The 18,803-nt window shown below is 37.3% G+C and overlaps 3 protein-coding genes and 2 non-coding genes across 7 annotated transcripts; 1 reads left to right on the top strand and 4 right to left on the bottom strand.

Moving 5' to 3' along the window:
• Positions 1-454: 454 nt before the first annotated feature.
• On the bottom strand, positions 455-2,239 carry LOC122315051 (putative glycine-rich cell wall structural protein 1). Its single transcript, XM_043130746.1, has one exon. It carries the CDS (start codon positions 1,346-1,348, stop codon positions 590-592), a length of 759 nt encoding a protein of 252 aa, XP_042986680.1. The 5' UTR covers positions 1,349-2,239; the 3' UTR covers positions 455-589.
• Positions 2,240-2,361: 122 nt separating this feature from the next.
• LOC122315050 (transmembrane and coiled-coil domain-containing protein 4-like) lies at positions 2,362-10,606 on the bottom strand. 3 transcript variants are annotated; one of them, XM_043130742.1, is made up of 17 exons: positions 10,273-10,606; positions 9,455-9,560; positions 9,125-9,370; positions 8,579-8,663; positions 7,070-7,549; positions 6,456-6,624; positions 5,867-5,977; positions 5,067-5,164; positions 4,823-4,914; positions 4,214-4,284; positions 3,991-4,126; positions 3,580-3,639; positions 3,425-3,510; positions 3,267-3,343; positions 3,094-3,164; positions 2,761-2,818; positions 2,362-2,646 (listed from the first exon to the last, which is right to left on the bottom strand). In XM_043130742.1, the coding sequence occupies exons 3-17, from the start codon at positions 9,349-9,351 to the stop codon at positions 2,509-2,511; spliced, it is 1,959 nt and encodes a 652-aa protein (XP_042986676.1). In that variant the 5' UTR covers positions 9,352-9,370; positions 9,455-9,560; positions 10,273-10,606; the 3' UTR covers positions 2,362-2,508. The 3 variants fall into 3 exon arrangements, with proteins under 3 accessions (XP_042986676.1, XP_042986677.1, XP_042986679.1); XM_043130743.1 differs by having other exon boundaries at positions 3,425-3,462; XM_043130745.1 differs by lacking the exon at positions 2,362-2,646 and having other exon boundaries at positions 2,770-2,909.
• Positions 9,609-9,681, top strand: TRNAE-CUC. Its single transcript has one exon. It is a non-coding gene; the product is annotated as a tRNA-Glu (tRNA).
• A 1,753-nt stretch (positions 10,607-12,359) lies between the features above and the next one.
• TRNAE-CUC lies at positions 12,360-12,432 on the bottom strand. The gene has a single exon. It is a non-coding gene; the product is annotated as a tRNA-Glu (tRNA).
• A 2,397-nt stretch (positions 12,433-14,829) lies between these two features.
• LOC122315856 (uncharacterized TPR repeat-containing protein At1g05150-like) lies at positions 14,830-17,975 on the bottom strand. The gene has a single exon (XM_043132108.1). It carries the CDS (start codon positions 17,580-17,582, stop codon positions 15,183-15,185), a length of 2,400 nt encoding a protein of 799 aa, XP_042988042.1. The 5' UTR covers positions 17,583-17,975; the 3' UTR covers positions 14,830-15,182.
• Positions 17,976-18,803: the final 828 nt, after the last annotated feature.

The following is an 18,803-nucleotide window of genomic DNA, read 5'->3' as shown; positions in this document are numbered from 1 at the left end:
CCAAGATGCAATAAAGCTAAACGAATTTACGAAAATAGCAAAACAAAGAAGTAGAAAATGGCGAGGACCTGCAGCTCATGAGAGGAAGAGAAAACCAGAGAAGAACAAGTATGAGTACTGGGGAAGGAAGAAATTGTAAGAAGAGAAGCATAGCGAAGATGTTAACCGTTCAGATTGAGGAAGAGAAAATAATAAAACAAAAATTCTTTTAACTAATCCAATGCTAGCCAATTTTGGGAGAAGTTGGTCATTTTAGGCGTTTCATAACTGGCAGTGCTCTAACACTTCTTGTAGTGAGTGGCTGTTAATTTCCAGATCATTGGAATTAAAAAAAGAAAAAGAAAAAGAAATTAATAGAATTTATAAGTATAATTCTATTAATTCTATTAATAGAATTAATAGAATTAATTCTATTAATAGAATTAATAGAAAAAGAAAACAAACATCCCAGCGATAGCTTTAACAATCCATTACTGGAAATCTAAAATCCAAAGTCATCATCCCGACCCTACACACTGTTGGAATTCGAAACACTAATTAATTCATGATAGTCGTCTTCGAAGAATGCAACCATGTGAGAAATGGCAACTCAGGAAAGACATCGACAGTGAGCCTTACACATATGTTGGCAATCATAAAAACAAGGTCCACCGCAGTGAAGAGGGCAATCCAGTCTCATTCCTCTACACCTCCCTCTTCTCATGCATTGTGCAAACTCCCCCAGCTTGTAACCATCGATACCCTTGCTGAAAACTCTTTTCCTATTTGCATGATTGTTGTTCATTCCTCCTAGTACTCCTGCTCTTCTTCCCTTCCCTTTACCACCACTTGGTTGTTCCCCACATCCCCATCTATACCCTCCGCCTCCACCACCACCCCCTCTGCCACCGCCACCTCCTCCACCTCCACCTCCACCTCCTCCTCCTCCCCCTCCCCCACCACCACCCCAGCCCCAGCTCCATCCATAACCGCCGCCTCCTCCTTCACCACCACCACCCCTGCCCCATGCCCATCCATAACCGCCGCCTCCTCCTCCACCACCACTGCCACTGCCTCCTCCGCCGCCTCCACCGCCTCCACCACCAGCTCTGCCGCCTCCGCCTCCACTACCCTGTCCTTCTCTAAAATATGGGCCATTATTTATATTCTTCTTGTTGAGTACAACTTCAGTGGAAGTTTTACTCCTTCCTTCGCTATCTTCATTTCCTTGAAGAAGCTTAGGGAGAGCGGAAGTAGTAGAATTGCTTTGAGAATGCGCCATGCCGCTTCCTGTTTCATCACCTTTCAGTCCACCAATACCAATGGCAAGGAACAAGACAAGCCGTGAAAATCTTATTGTCGTATCCATTAATTGAAATTAACTTTCAACGTCCAAAGATGCAGATATTGGCTACACGCCTTTCGCCGATTATATATTAACTCCATGCTTGTGAGAAAAGTGTGGTGGCACTGCCAGCTAGCATTACGCCCACTTGATATCCATCCAAACCAAACCAAACATGCTCTCTCAGTAGAGCAAAAAGGGGAAAAAAAAAAAAAAAATATGCCTTATATCTCACGTTGTCCCCACCCTGCATTTGCAATTGCAGTGATTAATATGCACGCTGACGGAAGCCTTAAGGTATGCACGCTGACGGAAGCCTCAAGGTTTGTTCGTCCTGAACTCCATGGGTAAACCAATCGATCCACGCCCACCATTAAAGCATGCGCACGCATCCTATTGGCTTTGTCTCAGCTAGCCTACAAGTTTTCTCGAGCATGGTCCCAGTTTGGTGATATAAATTCATTCCAGACGGTAAATGAATTTCTTACTGGTTACAGAACATAATCAGTACCTTAATGTAACTACTCATGTTGGGGATTAAATATAGACAATAATTTATATACACGGATTATGCTACAAGCAATACATTCACAGTTGGTGCTTTTACCCCTATCCATACTTGATTGTTTGAAGTGGGGTTGAGGTAATCTTATTAAGATCGAAGATCGATCTTGTAAAGGTGAAATACTACAAGGAAATGATCAAAAGAGAAAATGAATAGTCATGAAAGTTCCTTTGTCTTCTTCAGTGGACAATGGCATAAATTAAGGGTTCTAAAAGCTAATTCGGGCACTAAAGCAATGCTTTCATGTGCGTTTATCGCCTTATATCAAGGCAGTCCATAGAAGCTCAAAGTTAGTTATATACAAAATAAAATTTAAAGCATTACGGTTACGTAATGATTTGAAGCTCTATTATGTCACGGCATTAAGTTTCGTTTAGGTTTCAGCAGCCAATATTTAACATTAGCATCCAAGTCCCCAGTTGCTTGAATCATTCAGGCATATATCCAACTCCAAGCATTGAAACATGGAACAGGTTTCAAACAACTGTTTATTAGCAGGCATCGTTCAATAACTTATAGGGCTAATTTCAGAGACAATAAATTACAGATTAAATAATGAAAAGAGTGATAGGGAAAAATGTTGGAAGCGTAAGAGCAATGCAAAAAAGTGAGATCTAGATTAAGAGCACTCTTCCTGGGATTTGGAATGTGTGCGGCTGAAAACAGTGGAGTAAGAATCTAGTTCCAGCTGCTCCAAGATTTGTGTGGTCTTCCCGAGATAAGAAGAGTGGCCTTCTATGATATGTGTTACATCAACCTGCAAAGCTAATGGAAGAATCATTAGTATTGGATAAAGCAGTACAGGCATGAATCACAAGACCGTGTGACCAAAAAAAAAAAAAAAAAAAAAAGATAGGAAAGGAGAACTTACATTTTCAATCCCGGGTATGTCAACAGCTTGAATACCAGCTAAACCTTGAGAAAGTAAACTGTAGACGGGAAACCTCTTAGTTCTATACAAGTACTGAAATTCAAGGACTGCTATTTGAAAACTATAGGAAGAAATTGGCATCTGATGAACTGCAAAAAGAGTTTGCATGGTACTTGTAAATAAATGGCATTTCATTATCTTGAAAAATCACCATTGGGTTTGATAAGTTCTATGCAGATCTATATTTAATGTGTTGGCAATCTTTTTCACAGCCCAAGCTGAACTTACATGGTGAGGCCTCATTCAAAATTGACAAGGAAATGAACTATATACCTTGCACGGAAAATAATTCCAAGTATCCAATCATTTGAAGAATAAGCATTCACAAATCTGCCAGCAACTATCTACAAACCACAACCATGTTGTTGTCACGACAATTGAAAAAGTAGAGTAGAAAAAAATTGGTGCAAGAAACCACTCAGAGGTTGTAAAAGGCATAAAACTACCTTTCTAGCATCCCCCCAATTTTCATCTTTAATTGAAACTGGTGCTCCAAGAAGAACAACTCTTTCTACAAGTCCAGCTGCAGGCATACAACATCAGAGAATTCCGCTCAAACAATAATCCCATCTATCAGCAAATATGTATCAGCAGTGACCATTACCATTATCTCCTTCTGTATCAGCCAAACACTGGAGACATCTAAAAATTACTCGAGCCCCCAAAGAGAAACCGATCAGTGTCACAGGCCTGGAACACGCAAGGACGATACCAATATCATTAAAATATACTTAGTACATTCAAATGAAATTGTCTTACCTGTTTCCATGTAATCCCATCAACAATACTTCAGCAAGCAACTTCCCAGCTTTATCTGACCTGATCAAATAGAAAGAAGTGATAGAATTCAACATTCCGAAACATCACTTAGTCACATTTGTGTATCCAATTCCAAGAATGTTTAAAATTCAAGAAATGTTCTAAGAACATGTACAAAACACTACGATGAATGTCTCTGTATTTAGAACCAACTGGAAAAAATGTCATCTAACGTGCATTATTTAGAGCAAGCACATCATTACAAAACCATTATGTTTTAATTTTATTTAACTAACTTTGAGGTTCTTGACATTGCCTGCATGTTTATTATTTGGATAATGAAACAAAAGCAGTTTCCTTATATCTCCCATCCAGATGTGGGTTTTCCCTTCCAATAAATGGAAAGCTAACCTGTCCACAGCAATTGCCCATTGGCTGTCTATAAGGTCAGATGCCGTAACTAATGTAGCTGGCAGGGCCAATGCTGCAACAAGTGCGCTTAGCACAGTCATCATGGCACCTTCTTTCATTAACTGCAATGCAAGTCCTGCAACAGGAGACAATACTTCCAGTCATTAAAATGCAAAGTGTAGTCAGTCACAAGTAGCCAGAGTTATAAGGTTCAGTAAAATACTTGAAGCAAGCCAGTCCTCAATCGCACTACTCAATGCAATCAAGTTCTTGGACTCCCACCAGAGTGCATACCTATATATTGCACCACATTACTGACTTTGTTGAAAGAATTGAGATCTAGCTTCTAGGTTATAAAGGCTCCAGTGGAAAAGTAACTTTCATTTGAAGAACCAAACTATCCATTGAAAGATACATCAAGATCAACCATGTAGTATCGATTGATAATAAGTGGCAATTCCTTAAGTCAGTTGCAAGCCAACATATGCCTTGAGAGTACCAACAAGTATAACTCCTATTTTTTTTTTCACTTCCACTGAGGGAGGGGGAAGGCAATGGTGCTTATATTAATGATTACATGCATCTCTTATTTAAGCGTTATTTTCCACTGTGATCCTAAGCAATTTATAGTAACAGAAGGAAATTAGGGGTGTCATCACAAAATGTGTTAATGCCCAGAAAAAGAGAAGCTTGTTAAAAAGGAGAAAAAAGGTCATTTCAACTCTATATTGCACCAAATGCCCTCACCCCCTCTCCTTCTCAACAAAGATGAAGCACGGAAGGACACAAGCAGAATATAGCATGCATAATGTAATAACCATGTGTTTCATACCTGTCCAGATTATCATTGTAGCCCTTCCAAGGAGATATAAAATCTTCTTCCTCAAAAGCCAGTCCAGAAACCATAATTCCAACTGCTAGCCGCTGGGGAAAAAAGTTGGTTAATATTGGTAAGTATGTTTATTATTGACACAAAAAATAGCACATACTTAAAAAGGTCTTGGCTGAATCATCATTCTAGTGAGCTACTTGCTCGAAGTACGTGTTAACGTTGATAAAATGGGAAATGGACTCACGTCGTGGTTAATATTTTCTCCAATTGTTTTGAACTCAAACTCTTCAATGCTTCCAATTCTTCTAGCCATTTTACTCCCTGAAAGACCAGCTCCCGCAGCTGCAATCCAAAAAGTGGTTCGCACCTTATACAACCAGACAAAGCACTGGTCCTTTGAAGTTTTTGTCCTTAACTACCACTGTGTGTAAAGTGGTTTTCTACAGAATTGCGGCTCTGTGAGACTTTATGCAAATTTCAAATCACTTTATTGCATACATTACAACTGATCCGTGTAGATTGTTTTTGTTAGGGACTGTTACCTTGACCAGTCTGTTTGCAAACTTGACAGACACAAGCATTCAGTGCAAGTTTTCCACAAATTGATGTAAATAACACTTGAAAATGATGATTTGGAACGAGCTTATTTCCCACCTCATATTTTAGTACATTTACAAATGCAGTTATAGCATGTTATAAATGAACAATTGAAGATAGCATCCTATTGTAAGATCGGCCATCCAATTGCAAACCCCAAGCTTTATCTTGTACCAAGGTATTCCTCGCCAAAAGTGGGGGAAATCAATAAAATTTGGGGTACTGTTCCCTATTTTTTTTTAAATATATATATATCGGTCATTAAATTCTTATCACAAGGCACTTTCCTTATAGATGAAAAAGGCAAGAATAAGCATTAGCCAAAAAAGAGATTTGATTCCTCCTAATCTAATAACACTTGATAGATCATGAAAAGAATCTTTGTTTTTTTTTTTTTATAAGTTAGATCATGAAAAGAATCTTAGAAACAAAAACCATTTCTCATACCTCCAAATGATGCAGCTACAGCAGCAGAACCAGCAACGGATCCTGTGGCACTTGCTGCAGCAGCAAATCCAATAGCACCCAAACCTTGAGCAATAGCCGGAGCAGCTAGGCCTGCAAGAAAATAAACTCAGGAAAGATTACACTTTACACCCTCTGTTTTACAAGGATTTTACACTTTACACTGTAAACTATTTGGATTAACACATTGCAACCTCCCCAATTCCAGCCATCAAGATGTATAAAAAATTGGTCAAATGATGCAATACTGACAGTTGGATCTTAATGAAATGTGGAACCTCAGTAAATTCTAGCCATTAATATTGAGGAAAATTAGATGAAAATAAGTAATGTAACACAATCTTGATAGTTGAATTGTAATGGAGGGTACACAAGTTTTTTGCAGTTAGAGGGTGCAATGTGTCAATCCTAGTAGTTTATGATGTAAAGTGTAAAACCCATGGTAGTTGGAAGGTGGAAATTATACTTTCCCCATAAAATAATATCAATAGTAAATTATAATACAGCCTACTGTCAGAAACTTCGGTTGAAGAAGAGGTATCTAATATATTAAAATCATTGTTTCCCATACCACCGGTGATGGCCATTAGGGTGCCTCCAGTTAAAGCAGCAGCACCGATGATACCTCCCCTCTTCCATTTATCCCAAGAGCTCTCTGAAATTTCAGATTTTTTTTCCTCTGCACCATCCTCTTTCTCTGAAGCAATTATAGAGAAAGCAACCATAATCTCCATGGCTTCCTGTTGACACACAATTTCTCCTAAAACTCCAGAAATGTATTGATACTGCTGGATGTCAGCTCATAATCACTACAAAACATAATTCATTCACATGTATGTGCACAGTAGCTTGCATACACATTCTACTTAAAGTATAGGAAGCTCGCTCTTCTTCTCTCTCTCTCTCTCTCTAATTTTTTTTTGGCATGGGCTGTTCAAGAACAAATTCCTGACTAATCCTAGGGGTGCATAGGCCCTTGGCAAAGAGTTTCCCGCAAGTGCAATTCAAGGAGAAGTTCTCCAAGTGATGCCCCTAGAAATTGTTTGCACCCAAGAGGATTCAAACCTTAGCCTGGAGGGAGCATACCACCAAGACCTGAAGGAAGTTGCTCTTACGAAATAGAAAATACCACCTAAAATTAATATGTTAAAGGGAGATTAAAGCGAAGGGTTTGAGTGGACTAACCATTTTTATCCATTCAACACCAAGCCACATTGCCAGCAACCGTAAAGCCACACGGTGTCGAGCATCATAGCCCATTCCTAGTTGAGAACACCTCTTGTCATCGTTAGTATTCCTTGCAATACAAGCTGAAAGAAGCACATAAAGAACTGTCACTTTCCTCTGATAACTGAGCCTTGCTCCCTCTTCCATCAGTTTCTCAAAAGTCTCGCCTCTGGATCCAATAGAATCCTTTTCTTTAGAGGAAATATTGGAACTTGTTTTCTGTGTAATTTCATAAGGCTCTGCAGCCACATCAGAAGTTGATTCTATCTCAAAATTGGAATTTTTCTCATCTTCATTACTCTCATCGTGGTCCTCAGAGGAACAAGGGAAGCATTCCATACTAAGCACCATAGCATCAACAGCTTTTGTCAAAGCAAGTTCCTTGTCAGTTCTTTCTGATGATGTTCCATCACTTTCATCTGATAGTAGCATCAAGAACTGAGATCGAATGGATATCAAATTCAGAAGGAATGAGATGGACGCATGGTGAATGTCAAATTAAAATTTCATTAAAAAAATATATATCTAAAATATTTATTTGTATGTTAAGAAAAATAATAATTCTCTTCATAGAGGCGTATGAAAGTATAGCCAGCAGCCCATCTTTCTCTCTGCTAATCATAACAAGTGCCCCAGGAAAAAAAAAGACCTACTATGAACCATTGTGTATCAGAATTCTGGTGGCATACTTCTTTTCCCTTGAGTATATTTTTAATTAGTATTTCTTTTGAGTAACAGAAAATGATAATTCACAACATTACAATGAGACAAAACCAATGCATCAAAATGCATCCCTAGTTTCATAAAACCTTATAATGAAAAGAAAAAATAACACGTCAAAATATATCATCAGTTCCTTGATCCTTACAATGAAAAAAAAAAAGTAACACATCAAAACAAGCCACTTGTTCTTATTTACATAGTCATTTCTCAAAATCTGAACGGTAAAAGCAATTTTTTTTCCCAAAATAAAGTTGAATTAAGGATAAGTATAAATTCCCATTCAATAGCAAGTGTAAGGATGTAAAGGCTCCAGCCAAATTAGCAGCACTAATGGCACTAAGGGTATAGCTCTTCAAAATTTATCAGTATGCATGCAGCATATATGAAAACAAAGCAAGCGGAAGAAATCAGAAATAGAGGGTACCTTAAGTGACTTATAGAAACCCAAGCCACTATTTTTATTTTTTTTTCTTTTAAAGTCGTCGATCATGACACGCAAGAGAATATCATACACAAAACACGTGCACACTTCCTTCCTATCATTGGAAACCAACCAGTTTTAAAACCAATTACTAGATTTGACAGAACTGAGATTAAGTTTAACTAATAGAAAACGGTAAAATTTTATCAATTAATCAAGACCATTTCTTTTAGATTACCATTTATCTTAAAAGTCTAATTAAGTTTGTATAATATGAGAAAATTTTAATTATTTGATCAAGTATTCAAACACAAGGGACTAACCGCTCCAACATGATGACGGACTTGAGAGGAAGTCCCTGCGGTATCTTTCAAACCATGCCCGGCTTGGCCGTCCACTCCAAGAAACCTGTTCTTATCACCAAATTTACTTAAAAATAACCCAAATATGACTAAAAACTTAAATCTCACCATAATAAAATTAAATCCTCAATCAATAAACAACAAAATCATATTGACCTTACAATTATTAGAATGAACTCACTAGTCGCATCCCATGGCTTTTTGAAAGCAAAATCACTATAATATCAAGATTTCACACATCGGCTCTAAGTGCTCCGAGAGGGTATACAATCATGGATTTCTTAGAGTTGCCTAGAGTGAAAAAGAGATAAACGAGTACCACTGAGTCTTACAACATTTACTATTATCGGTGGAAGTTTCTCGGTGCTCAATAAATGCAGTACAAATAATCTCATGTATTTTCATCTCTCATTTTAGGCTGTAAAGTTTAGACATGGCTATCATAGTTATGTTCTTAAAACATAATGAACGCTGCAAATTTCTTCTCTTTGCACACAAAACGATTACCTGAAGACATGCCAAAGCAAGCCAGATTTTTCGTGGACCCAAAGTTGAGGATCCTCAGAGACCGAAGCGTTCTTTCCATCGCTGGCCCCTTCACCGATTGCCTCCTCTTCTAGAGGGACTAAGTGATGCAAAGGCTGTGTTTGGTGAACCTGAGACTGGTGAAGAGCGAGCGCAAACAGAGCGGCCGACGCGTACCGCTGCGTGGACGTCAATAACCAGGTCTCCATGAATCAATAGTCTCTTGGGCTGCAAAACATTGAAACTCTATGAACTTCAATTATACGAAATTAAATTTTTGGAGTTAGGAATCGAAGTAATTTCTGGTTTTACCTTTTCAAGATCGCACCGACTTCGCCGAAAGAATGGGAGGTATGAAACGGCTATTTCAATGTACGCACGCGGGAAACGCAGAACGTGGATTAACGAACCGCGTGACCTAGTATAACATTATTTAGTTAAATAAACTTTTAAGCTAATTAACATCTCCGTTGTAGTCTAGTTGGTTAGGATACTCGGCTCTCACCCGAGAGACCCGGGTTCAAGTCCCGGCAACGGAATTTTATTTTTTTGTTTCAGCTTATTAGATTTTGGGACTGAAACTGCGACCCAGAGAAGGGGTTGTATGCTCATTTCATTAGTTGTTTGTCTCTACTTGCAAAACATAGAAACATAGCCATCGTTGCTTGGAACACAACTGTTGTCTGCCTAGCCCTTCATGCAGGCTACATACCATGTCTTCCTTTCTAAGTTGGTGGCATTGTGACTCGAGTGGCCACTCTTTTGTATCATTCATAGCAGTTCCCATGCTTCATCAGAAATGGTGCCCTTTTACGGGCAAAATGTCCTTAAATGTATTTGTGGGACGCCTTTGGCTATATATATATATATATATATATATCTGGGAAGGTTGAGAGTTGAGACGGCCTTTCGCCTCCCCTGTGGTTTACATTATCAATGACACTAAGCGAACAACAGCATATTAATTATTTAAATTAAATTCTAATAATAAATTATGCAAATTACAGTATTGCTTTTCAAGATAGCAAATCATCATAATTTCTTTTCCTTGCTGGGTTGGAAAATTGAAACATGGGAAGTAGAACCACTGCAGAATTCTTCCTCTTAATGTGGAATGGGAGCAGCATTACCTCCTTCACAGTTGGGTGTGGGATCCCACATGCCATAGTCTTCTTGCATAATCTCTGGTTGAACCTGGTACTGTTCTTTGCCCCTTTCCGCCTGATCTTGTTGGAGATGAAACAGAAGAGATCCAATTGTTGATGGAACTGGTGATGATGACGATGATGTTATTGCTATCATGAGCATCATAAAAGCAATTATCATGCATAACCTGCGCATAACCAACCTTAGTGTTGGGGTTGGCATGATTTTTGGCTGCATGTCTAACAGCTTCTCCTCATCATACAGTAATTCTTATTTTAAAAGCTTTTTGGAAAGGCAATTAGCAACTAATTAGACTACTTATCGGGCATAACCAATGCTGGCGTATGAACTCAAAGCAGTGCCTATATTAAATTAATTAAAGTTCCTTTTCACACCCAACGGATGACACAACATGTTTCTTGCATGTAAAAGCAGCAGTCTGTCGATCCAATAGGGGAAGCCCACTTTTTGTGACAACAGGATTCATTCACAGCACTGATCCAAATATTGGGGAAGCAGCGGCAGCTCTAATGACTATCCAAGAGGCAGTAGAAAAAAAAAATTGGAAAAAATCATCATTAAAGGAGATTCAAAGCTGGTAGTGCAAGCAAGCAATTTCACATTCTAAACCAGCAACAGATTGGACTCTGCAACTTTGATATTTGGAAGGTTATAAAAATTTATCAACGTTAAAATCGACGTGCGCATAACATAGAGCAAGGGACAACTTCAATGCAAGCCTATGGAAACATCCATCTCATTTGTATCCCACAGTGTTTATTAGACTTCTATAGTGGCAAAGATCCCTCCACTAGCTCTGTATAATTACACTTGTATATTTATTTGGTTTATTATGAATGAAGCTTACTTAGGAAAAAAAAAATGCGAAAATTAGGCCACCATCCTATTATTATTATTATTTTTTTAGAATGCTTAGAGAATTCACAATGGTTCATTTATTTTATTCTTTAAAATACATTATCAAACCTTATTTTTTTTATTTTACATATTAACTTTTATAATATATCATACATCAACTTATTTATTTATTTTATATCATTTAAATAATATTTTTTATTTTTTTTAAATATTTCATTTCTACCAATAATTTTGCAAAATCAATATATTTTTTTATACAATGTAATATAATTTAGTCCTGTACACACAAAATAAAAATATATGAGTCAAATAACAATTAAAAATAAAATCAAAATATGAAAAAATTGGATAAAAAATATCGACAATATATTTTTTAAAAGAAAATGAAATATAGGTGTTTTAAATGATGAACAATAAAAAGAATTTGTTTACATGGTGAAAATTTAAATAAAGTATAATATTACGTGCAATCGTAAAGTGCGCAAATATCATGCAGTTGTTTTAAAAAATAATGAGATCTATTATTAAAAAATTAGTTTATTTTCATATGGGTCTGTTATTTGTTCACTATTTTTTAAATAATTATATGAAACTTACATACTCACGATTATGATTATCATTTTTTTAAAATAAAAGAAAATGAGAGAAAAAATAAAATATAAATAATAATAAAATATTTAGAATAATACCCGTCATATGTAGAGGTTATTGTAGCAAATTATATTTTAAATTTCTTTTTACACAATAAAACTCCTTTTTTAAATAATTTATATTTTGCCTTTCAATAAATATATATATATATGTATATATTTTATACAATACATAACTTATTGAAAACAGAAATACTTTGGGTTGAATTCGGTCCCAAAAAGTGTCCCAAAAGGGCTTTTTTTTTAATTTAATAATTAAGAAATTATTTTTTTAAAGATGTCATAAATTTTCTTTTTAATAAAAATTTTTTAAATTATACAAAATAAATTAAAAAAAAAAAACCTACAATTAGGGCTACCGCCCTCGACTCTATTAAAAATGCTCTAGTGTCAAATATATGGCATTGGACCAGACACGTTGCACCCCAGGGCCTAGACTCTCGGTGGAGGCTAGGAGTTTGTCCTAGCCGCAGCCGCAGCCTCCTGTGAAGTTGTGAACCTGTCTCCAAAAGTACGCCTGCGTTAAAAATCTAAAAGAATTATTCCGTTGCCGGGACTTGAACCCGGGTCTCTCGGGTGAGAGCCGAGTATCCTAACCAACTAGACTACAACGGATCTTGTTAGCTTGTGGAAAACATATTGTATTTATACTTTTTTGCGGTGTAATTTGTTTCTTTCAACTAAGGCAACTGATGGAGTTGAGAGGAACCAAAATAGAAAAACAGAAATGTTTGTCATAAATTGGATTTTAAAAAGAATAATATTACATACAGTTATGAAATACGCAAACGACATGCAGTCATTTTAAAAAAAAAATGAAGTCTATTATTAAAAATATAATTTTTTTTCATATGAGTCCTATATTTATTCATTTTTCTTAAAGTGATTGCGCGGTACTTACGCACTCACAACTACAAGTATCATTTCTCATCACATAAATGATAAATTCATATCAGTTTGTGAGTTTAAAGTAAAATCTAAATTTTTATTAAACTAAAAGAAATATGAAGCTAAAGGAGATAAATATGCTTTTCAATTTTTTATTTTTTTATTTTTTTTTAACTTTCAGAGTTTGTTCTATTTTATTAACAAATAAAGTATAATTCATTTCGAGTATAGGAACTAAATGGTTCTGATAGTTGATAGCCCTTTAAAAGAAAATCAAATTGAGTATTAGCTTGGCTAAAAGTCAATGGTTTCGATTGAATTAACATGTTACATGCATCATTTGGGAATATTCACAACCACCCTTTTTCTTTTTCTTTTTTTGAAGGCTAAGTAGACTTTGAAATCATCACAGCGGACAAGTCCTAATGATTAACTCAACCATATTGTCTATCCTCCCTGTTCCTGAATATCCAAACTACCAACCAGCGACAGGAGCCAAATAAAAATTACAGGAGTTCTTGGGAGATTCGACATGTACATCAGTTTGTCCCTACTGGCTGCCCCAGTCGTGGAGCCATAAAAATTAAAAATAGTGCACAAGGGGCTTTGACACAGCCATTCGATGGCCCCAACCCCACACCAGCGAGGTTTTTCTGAGTTCTCAAGTCAAAGCATCATTATCATTGGATCCGGCTTACCTCCAGTTTGAAAGCAACAGGATATCTCCTATTATTAGATCCAACGGATATTATTGCTTCTTCTAAACAAAAAAGAGGGTGTTAATACTGTGTTAGAGAGGATACATGTTTTATTTGTTAATTTTTGTCAAAATTTTACTACAAATAAATTTTAAAGATTCTTGTTTTTGCTACATTATTTATATGTTGATATATAAATATATTATTTATTATAAATAGTAGAAAAACAAAAATATATTAATTTCTTCTATGCTGGCACTTGCAAAAATATTAATATTAAAAATAAAGAAATTTGGTCCCCCACGCTGTCCCTCAATAACTTTACGCCCAACACATAGCATCAACTATAATTGTTTTAACCAAAAAATTTTAAAAAAAATTATTTATTTAATTATTAAACACACTAATAATAAAAAAAAAACCATCTATTTATCAATTAAACATAGTAAGTAGTATCAAATATATTTATATATTTTTTTAATATTTATATACAAACATATAAATAACATAACAATGGTCTCTTTAAATTTATTTTTATTAAAATTGCAAGTATATTTTCAACATAGTTGGATTTTACTTGCCCACATAGAATGCTGGCCGTTCAAGTTTTAACAGGAGATGTCCTGTTACTCTGGAACTGGAGGCAACTTTTAATTGGTTCGAACTTTTGAATTATGACAATATCGTTCTCCCTTGGCTATATAGCAAGCAGGAAATAATGATGCCTCAATTGGTTTCTTCTGGCTGGCTAATTTTCCTTTTCTTTGGAAGCATTTTACGTTGATTGAAATCAGTGTTGCTATTCACTCATATCTGGAAAAGTCCGGGAATCCTGCATGCAACAAGGAGGCAAGTTGTAATATAGAGAAATAATATTTTTAGTAATAGTTATAGAATGTGTAAGTATCGCACTCTTTTTAAAATACTGAATAAATATAAGAATTATAAAGAAAAATTAATTTTTTTAATAATAGACCTTACTCTTTTTTATAAAAAATGCATAACACTTGCATAACTCATAACTATATCTAGTGTTACTCAGTAACGTCATGCAATTAATCGAAAGCAAAGACTAAGCCATGATACAAATTGTAATTCCTGCATACTAAGAAAATGATGAGTCAAATTGCAAATAACCTAGTAGTACACAGCATACACTATTATTGCGTATTGGATTGATCATTTCTAGACCGTAACCCAGAAATGGGAGAAGATTTACTCATTTACAGCCTTTAATTCACATTCCCACGCCCTTCACTACAGAGCAACTCCATGTACAAACGTTAGCATCATTCTGGACAGATGATGTTCTTCGTTGTTCATCGTTATAAACCTCCGATTTGATTGCTATAAGTATCTACAGATAAATGAGATGGTAAGATCAATTGAATCATCACTGGGAATCACGTGCGCCATAAGTCATAAATGCCAAAATAAAAACATTTCTCTCTCCATTTGACACCTCGAGTAAAACAAATACACTAAATGGAAACCCCAGGCTTCCAAATCTGGACTTGATCAATCCAAAATAAACTCTACACAAAGAATGAGAAAGCGTAGAGGTAATGTACACGACTCAAGTGAAGGGAAGGGGAAGAAAAGAGAGGTAGGAGATTCTTTAGTAGCCATTGGAGACAACAGTATGAGAGCAACCGCTTGAAACATTTTATTTATGCAGAGGCATGATGCTTGCTGAAGACATTGACGAACTATACACCTCACACACGGCAACCTGAACAACATGATGGATTAATACAGAAAAACGACCAAGTCTTCTAGCTAAGGATCATTATGAGACGGCATATTAAAGCACAGGCACTTATCTTTCATCGCTTCGGCCTCACTTCCATACTCTTTGAATCTGTACTCTTCCTGCTTGTAGGTGGAAGGCACCTTTCCCTCGCTGTAACATTGATTGCACAGACTAAAATGAGATTTCATTTCCTTGAAGCGGGACCCAATAATTGGATAGCGGCAAACCGAGCAAACATGGTGACCATGCCGGTTCCTATCCCCAGTTTCAAGCTTCAAAAGAGTGGACATGATACCAAACCCCCAATCAGAATCATCAAACATAACAAGAAACTCAGAGTAACGCACCATTGAAGCATCTGTTTCTCCATGGACTTCCAGCATCTCACTAATCCCACGAGAAGGAACATAAATAGCCCTCAAGAATTTGATGTATCTGACAGCATCAACCTTTCTAATCTGCGGCATGCCTTCATTCACGGGACGCCACAAAAGGGCGTCAAAAGCCACACGCTTACGTTTCTCTGGAGGGCCACTGCAAATGGGGGCAAGGACAGCAAAAAACACCCCCAAATCCACCCTGCCTGAGCCTGATTCATCCAGAACAGAGAGTATTCTCTCGTTTATGGCTTTAACAGCTCCTTGGAAGGTCTCAGGCTTTAGGAAACTGAGTAAACGACGAAGAATTACTTCCAAGTTAGGCTTGCGTATGGATTTCTCAGGAACGCCACTACCAGAATAGGACACCGGCACATCACCATCAATCATTTCCTTTTTCAGAAGTTCTACATCACAGCGACCCAACCTGGTAATCCTCTGGAAAGCCCTAATTTGAAGAGCATTGGCCAAGTCCGATCTCATCGTAGTCTTCTGCCCCGCGGTCTTAAATCTTACGGGTTCCACAGTTATAAATGCCCCCTCCACATTGGTTCCCCCTTTAGAGTTCACCTTTTTTTTCTGCATCTGCTTCAAATGGGATATCGCATCATGCAATTCAACCCTCTTTGTCATTTTCAAAGCTTCCTTCAAAGCTTTCTTAGCATCTTCAGTTTCCCCAGCCCCCAACAAGGACACGGCCTTGTTGAGCTGTGCCCGCCAATGATTTGGCCACACAGCTAAAACTCTAGTATACATCTCCGAAGCTCTCGGAAACCTGCCCAAGTCCATATAAAGCCCACCCAAATTGTACAAAGCATCCACATGACCGGGTTTCAAATCAATAGCCTTCTGAAACACCTCGATTGCCCTCTCATCCTCATAAATAGCATGCAAAGCCGACCCCAAATCGCAATGGGCATCGGCATAATCCGGTTTCATGAATATAGCCTCTTCTAAGGCCTTTACGGCCGCCCTATATTCCCCGACTCCAAACAAAGCGCTACCCAAAAGTTTCAAAGCTCTAAAATGCGTAGGACAAAGAATTGCAGCTTCCCGATAATACTCACAAGCGCTTAGAACCATACCTTCACCTTCCAGCGCAATCCCGAGATTAACATAAATCTGTGGTAGCAAATAACCCCACTGATTCCCCCCCGCCTCGGCCGCCTCCATGGCCAACAAGAACTCCTCCTTGGCCTCTTTATATTTGCCAAGTACGTAATAGCAGTTCCCAGTTCTGAAATGCGGCCTCACATCCACGGGTTGCAACTCACAAGCCCTCTTGAAACTCACCAAAGCCTCCTTAAACAACTGATGCTCATACAAAACTCGACCAATCGCCATATGCCCATCAAAGGCCTCCTCTCTCGACCTCGCCCCGTCGGCTCGGCTTCTCAGAACCCCCAATTCCTTGACGAACACCACGTAGTCAGGCCCAGACTGCCCAGACTCTTCCCAGATTACCCTTTTGTCCGAAATCTCCGTCGACGGTCCCAGTTCCCTCGACCACCCAGCGTCCGAGTACGCGTCGGAATTATCGCCCTTCGATTTCCCATCTTTCGCTTGCTTCGCCTTCAACCTCTTGATAAGAATCTCCAAATCATCGACTATTTTCCACGTGTCATCGAAGACGATGCCGTGGTTGGGCGAGACAGCCCAAGCCGCTGTCCTCTGCTTCTTCTGGGACTCGATTGCGCGCTCCTCCGCTATCGAAGACGACGACGCTTCGGAAATACCCTTTATATTATCTTCTAAATTGAGCTCGAGCTCGAGGGAGTCGAAGTCACGGTCGACGTCGCCGGCACCATCGTCGTAAGTCCGCAAAAGCCCCTCGTACGTCAAACCCTTGTCGCCGTCAATGAACTCGTCGTATGTCCGGAAAACCTCGTCGAGAATGGCGCTGATTTGCTCGTCGCTGAATTTAACCCTCGGGTTGACCGCTACGACGAGAGCCTCCATTTCCTCTCTGTTAAGCCCCCCGTCACGGTTGGCATCGAATTGCTGGAAAATTCTCTTCACTTTCTCTGATCTGCTACCTCTCGTCGCCATTTATCCTTTTTAGTTCCTTCTCTTTTTCTTTTTTCCTGAAGGGTAAGGTTCACCACCGAGAGCCAATCTTCATGAAAGAAGAAGAAGAAGAATAAGAAGATATTTGAATATAGCACTAAAGGGTAGAGATTGACCACATGAACATGAAGGGGGAGCTTAAATTTCCCGATTTTAAGAGCATAATTTGGGGGTGACTACTCTCTCTGCTCTGGACACTCACGGACAGATTAAGGGAGAGAAACAAAGAGAGATGGAGATAGATAGAGACAGAGTTCGATAGAGTCGTCCCTTTTTTTCTCTCTCTTCTCTGTTCTTTTCTCACTCTCTCTCCTCTGGCCGTTGAGTGTGGCAGTGATGATGGCTAGGGGGAGGTTGTGGACTGTGCCGCTGCCAGGCCAGTGCCAGCCCCACAATACTCGATAAAGCACAGTCGTTTTTACTTTTACTGATTTGTAAATTACAATAAATTTATTCCTTTTCTTTTTTTTTTTTAATTTTTTTATGATGTTATATTGATTAATTATTTAATATTATATTATAAAATAATTTTTAAAAAAATGAAAATTAAGATGGTGACTCTTTAAATTAATTTAATTGGTTGACTGTTTAATAATTGCAGTAGTAGATGGTCCAGGCAACTCTCGTTACAAAGGTGGTGGAGGGAGGTGGCGTATTTCTATCTTCCATCGTAATTTTAAGGGTACTATATAAGTCTCCGATAATGAAATCCATGTGCTTCAACCGCCGAATAATCTCGTTGGACCCTACACTACCAGTCTACCGTTAGTTTACTTTCAACCGAAGTGTTTTCGACGACGGTTTTTTTTTTTTCTTTTATTATTATTTTTAAATGTAATAATAATTTTATATCATTTTTAATCTTTAAATATTTATAATAATTATTTAAATAATAACAAAATAATTTGAAGTAAGTTGTTTTATTAAGTTTTAGAAAATAAATAGAGTAATGTTATACATCACACTATCATTTTACTTGCATTTCATTATATATGATGTGACGTATTTATCACCATTTGATAATAAAAAAATATTCAATAAATAATTATTTAATGGTAATAAATATATCACATCTTATTTAGTGTGATGTAAGTAATATGATAATATGGTATATAAAATTTTCCTATTTATTATTTAGCAAATATACATTCGGAGTGCTTTTAAAATTAGTTATGATAGTATTTAAAAATTACAGTGTTATCT

This window comes from Carya illinoinensis, chromosome 7 (assembly GCF_018687715.1).
Source record: "Carya illinoinensis cultivar Pawnee chromosome 7, C.illinoinensisPawnee_v1, whole genome shotgun sequence".
Classification (NCBI taxonomy): domain Eukaryota; kingdom Viridiplantae; phylum Streptophyta; class Magnoliopsida; order Fagales; family Juglandaceae; genus Carya; species Carya illinoinensis.
The sequence above is the reverse complement of the archived record's forward strand: the minus strand, read 5'-3'. Positions and strand labels throughout refer to the sequence as shown.

What these genes read in the sequence shown, in the direction of transcription:
- LOC122315051 (XM_043130746.1), bottom strand. Translation starts at nt 1,348, where the DNA reads ATGGATACGACAATAAGATTTTCACGGCTTGTCTTGTTCCTTGCCATT.
- LOC122315050 (XM_043130742.1), bottom strand. Translation starts at nt 9,351, where the DNA reads ATGGAGACCTGGTTATTGACGTCCACGCAGCGGTACGCGTCGGCCGCT. An exon ending in GAGAAAATATTAACCACGAC is followed by an intron (nt 4,915 to 5,066) that starts GTGAGTCCATTT and finishes TTTTTTCCCCAG; the next exon opens with CGGCTAGCAGTTGGAATTAT. An exon ending in ACATACCCGGGATTGAAAAT is followed by an intron (nt 2,647 to 2,760) that starts GTAAGTTCTCCT and finishes TTAGCTTTGCAG; the next exon opens with GTTGATGTAACACATATCAT.
- LOC122315856 (XM_043132108.1), bottom strand. Translation starts at nt 17,582, where the DNA reads ATGGCGACGAGAGGTAGCAGATCAGAGAAAGTGAAGAGAATTTTCCAG.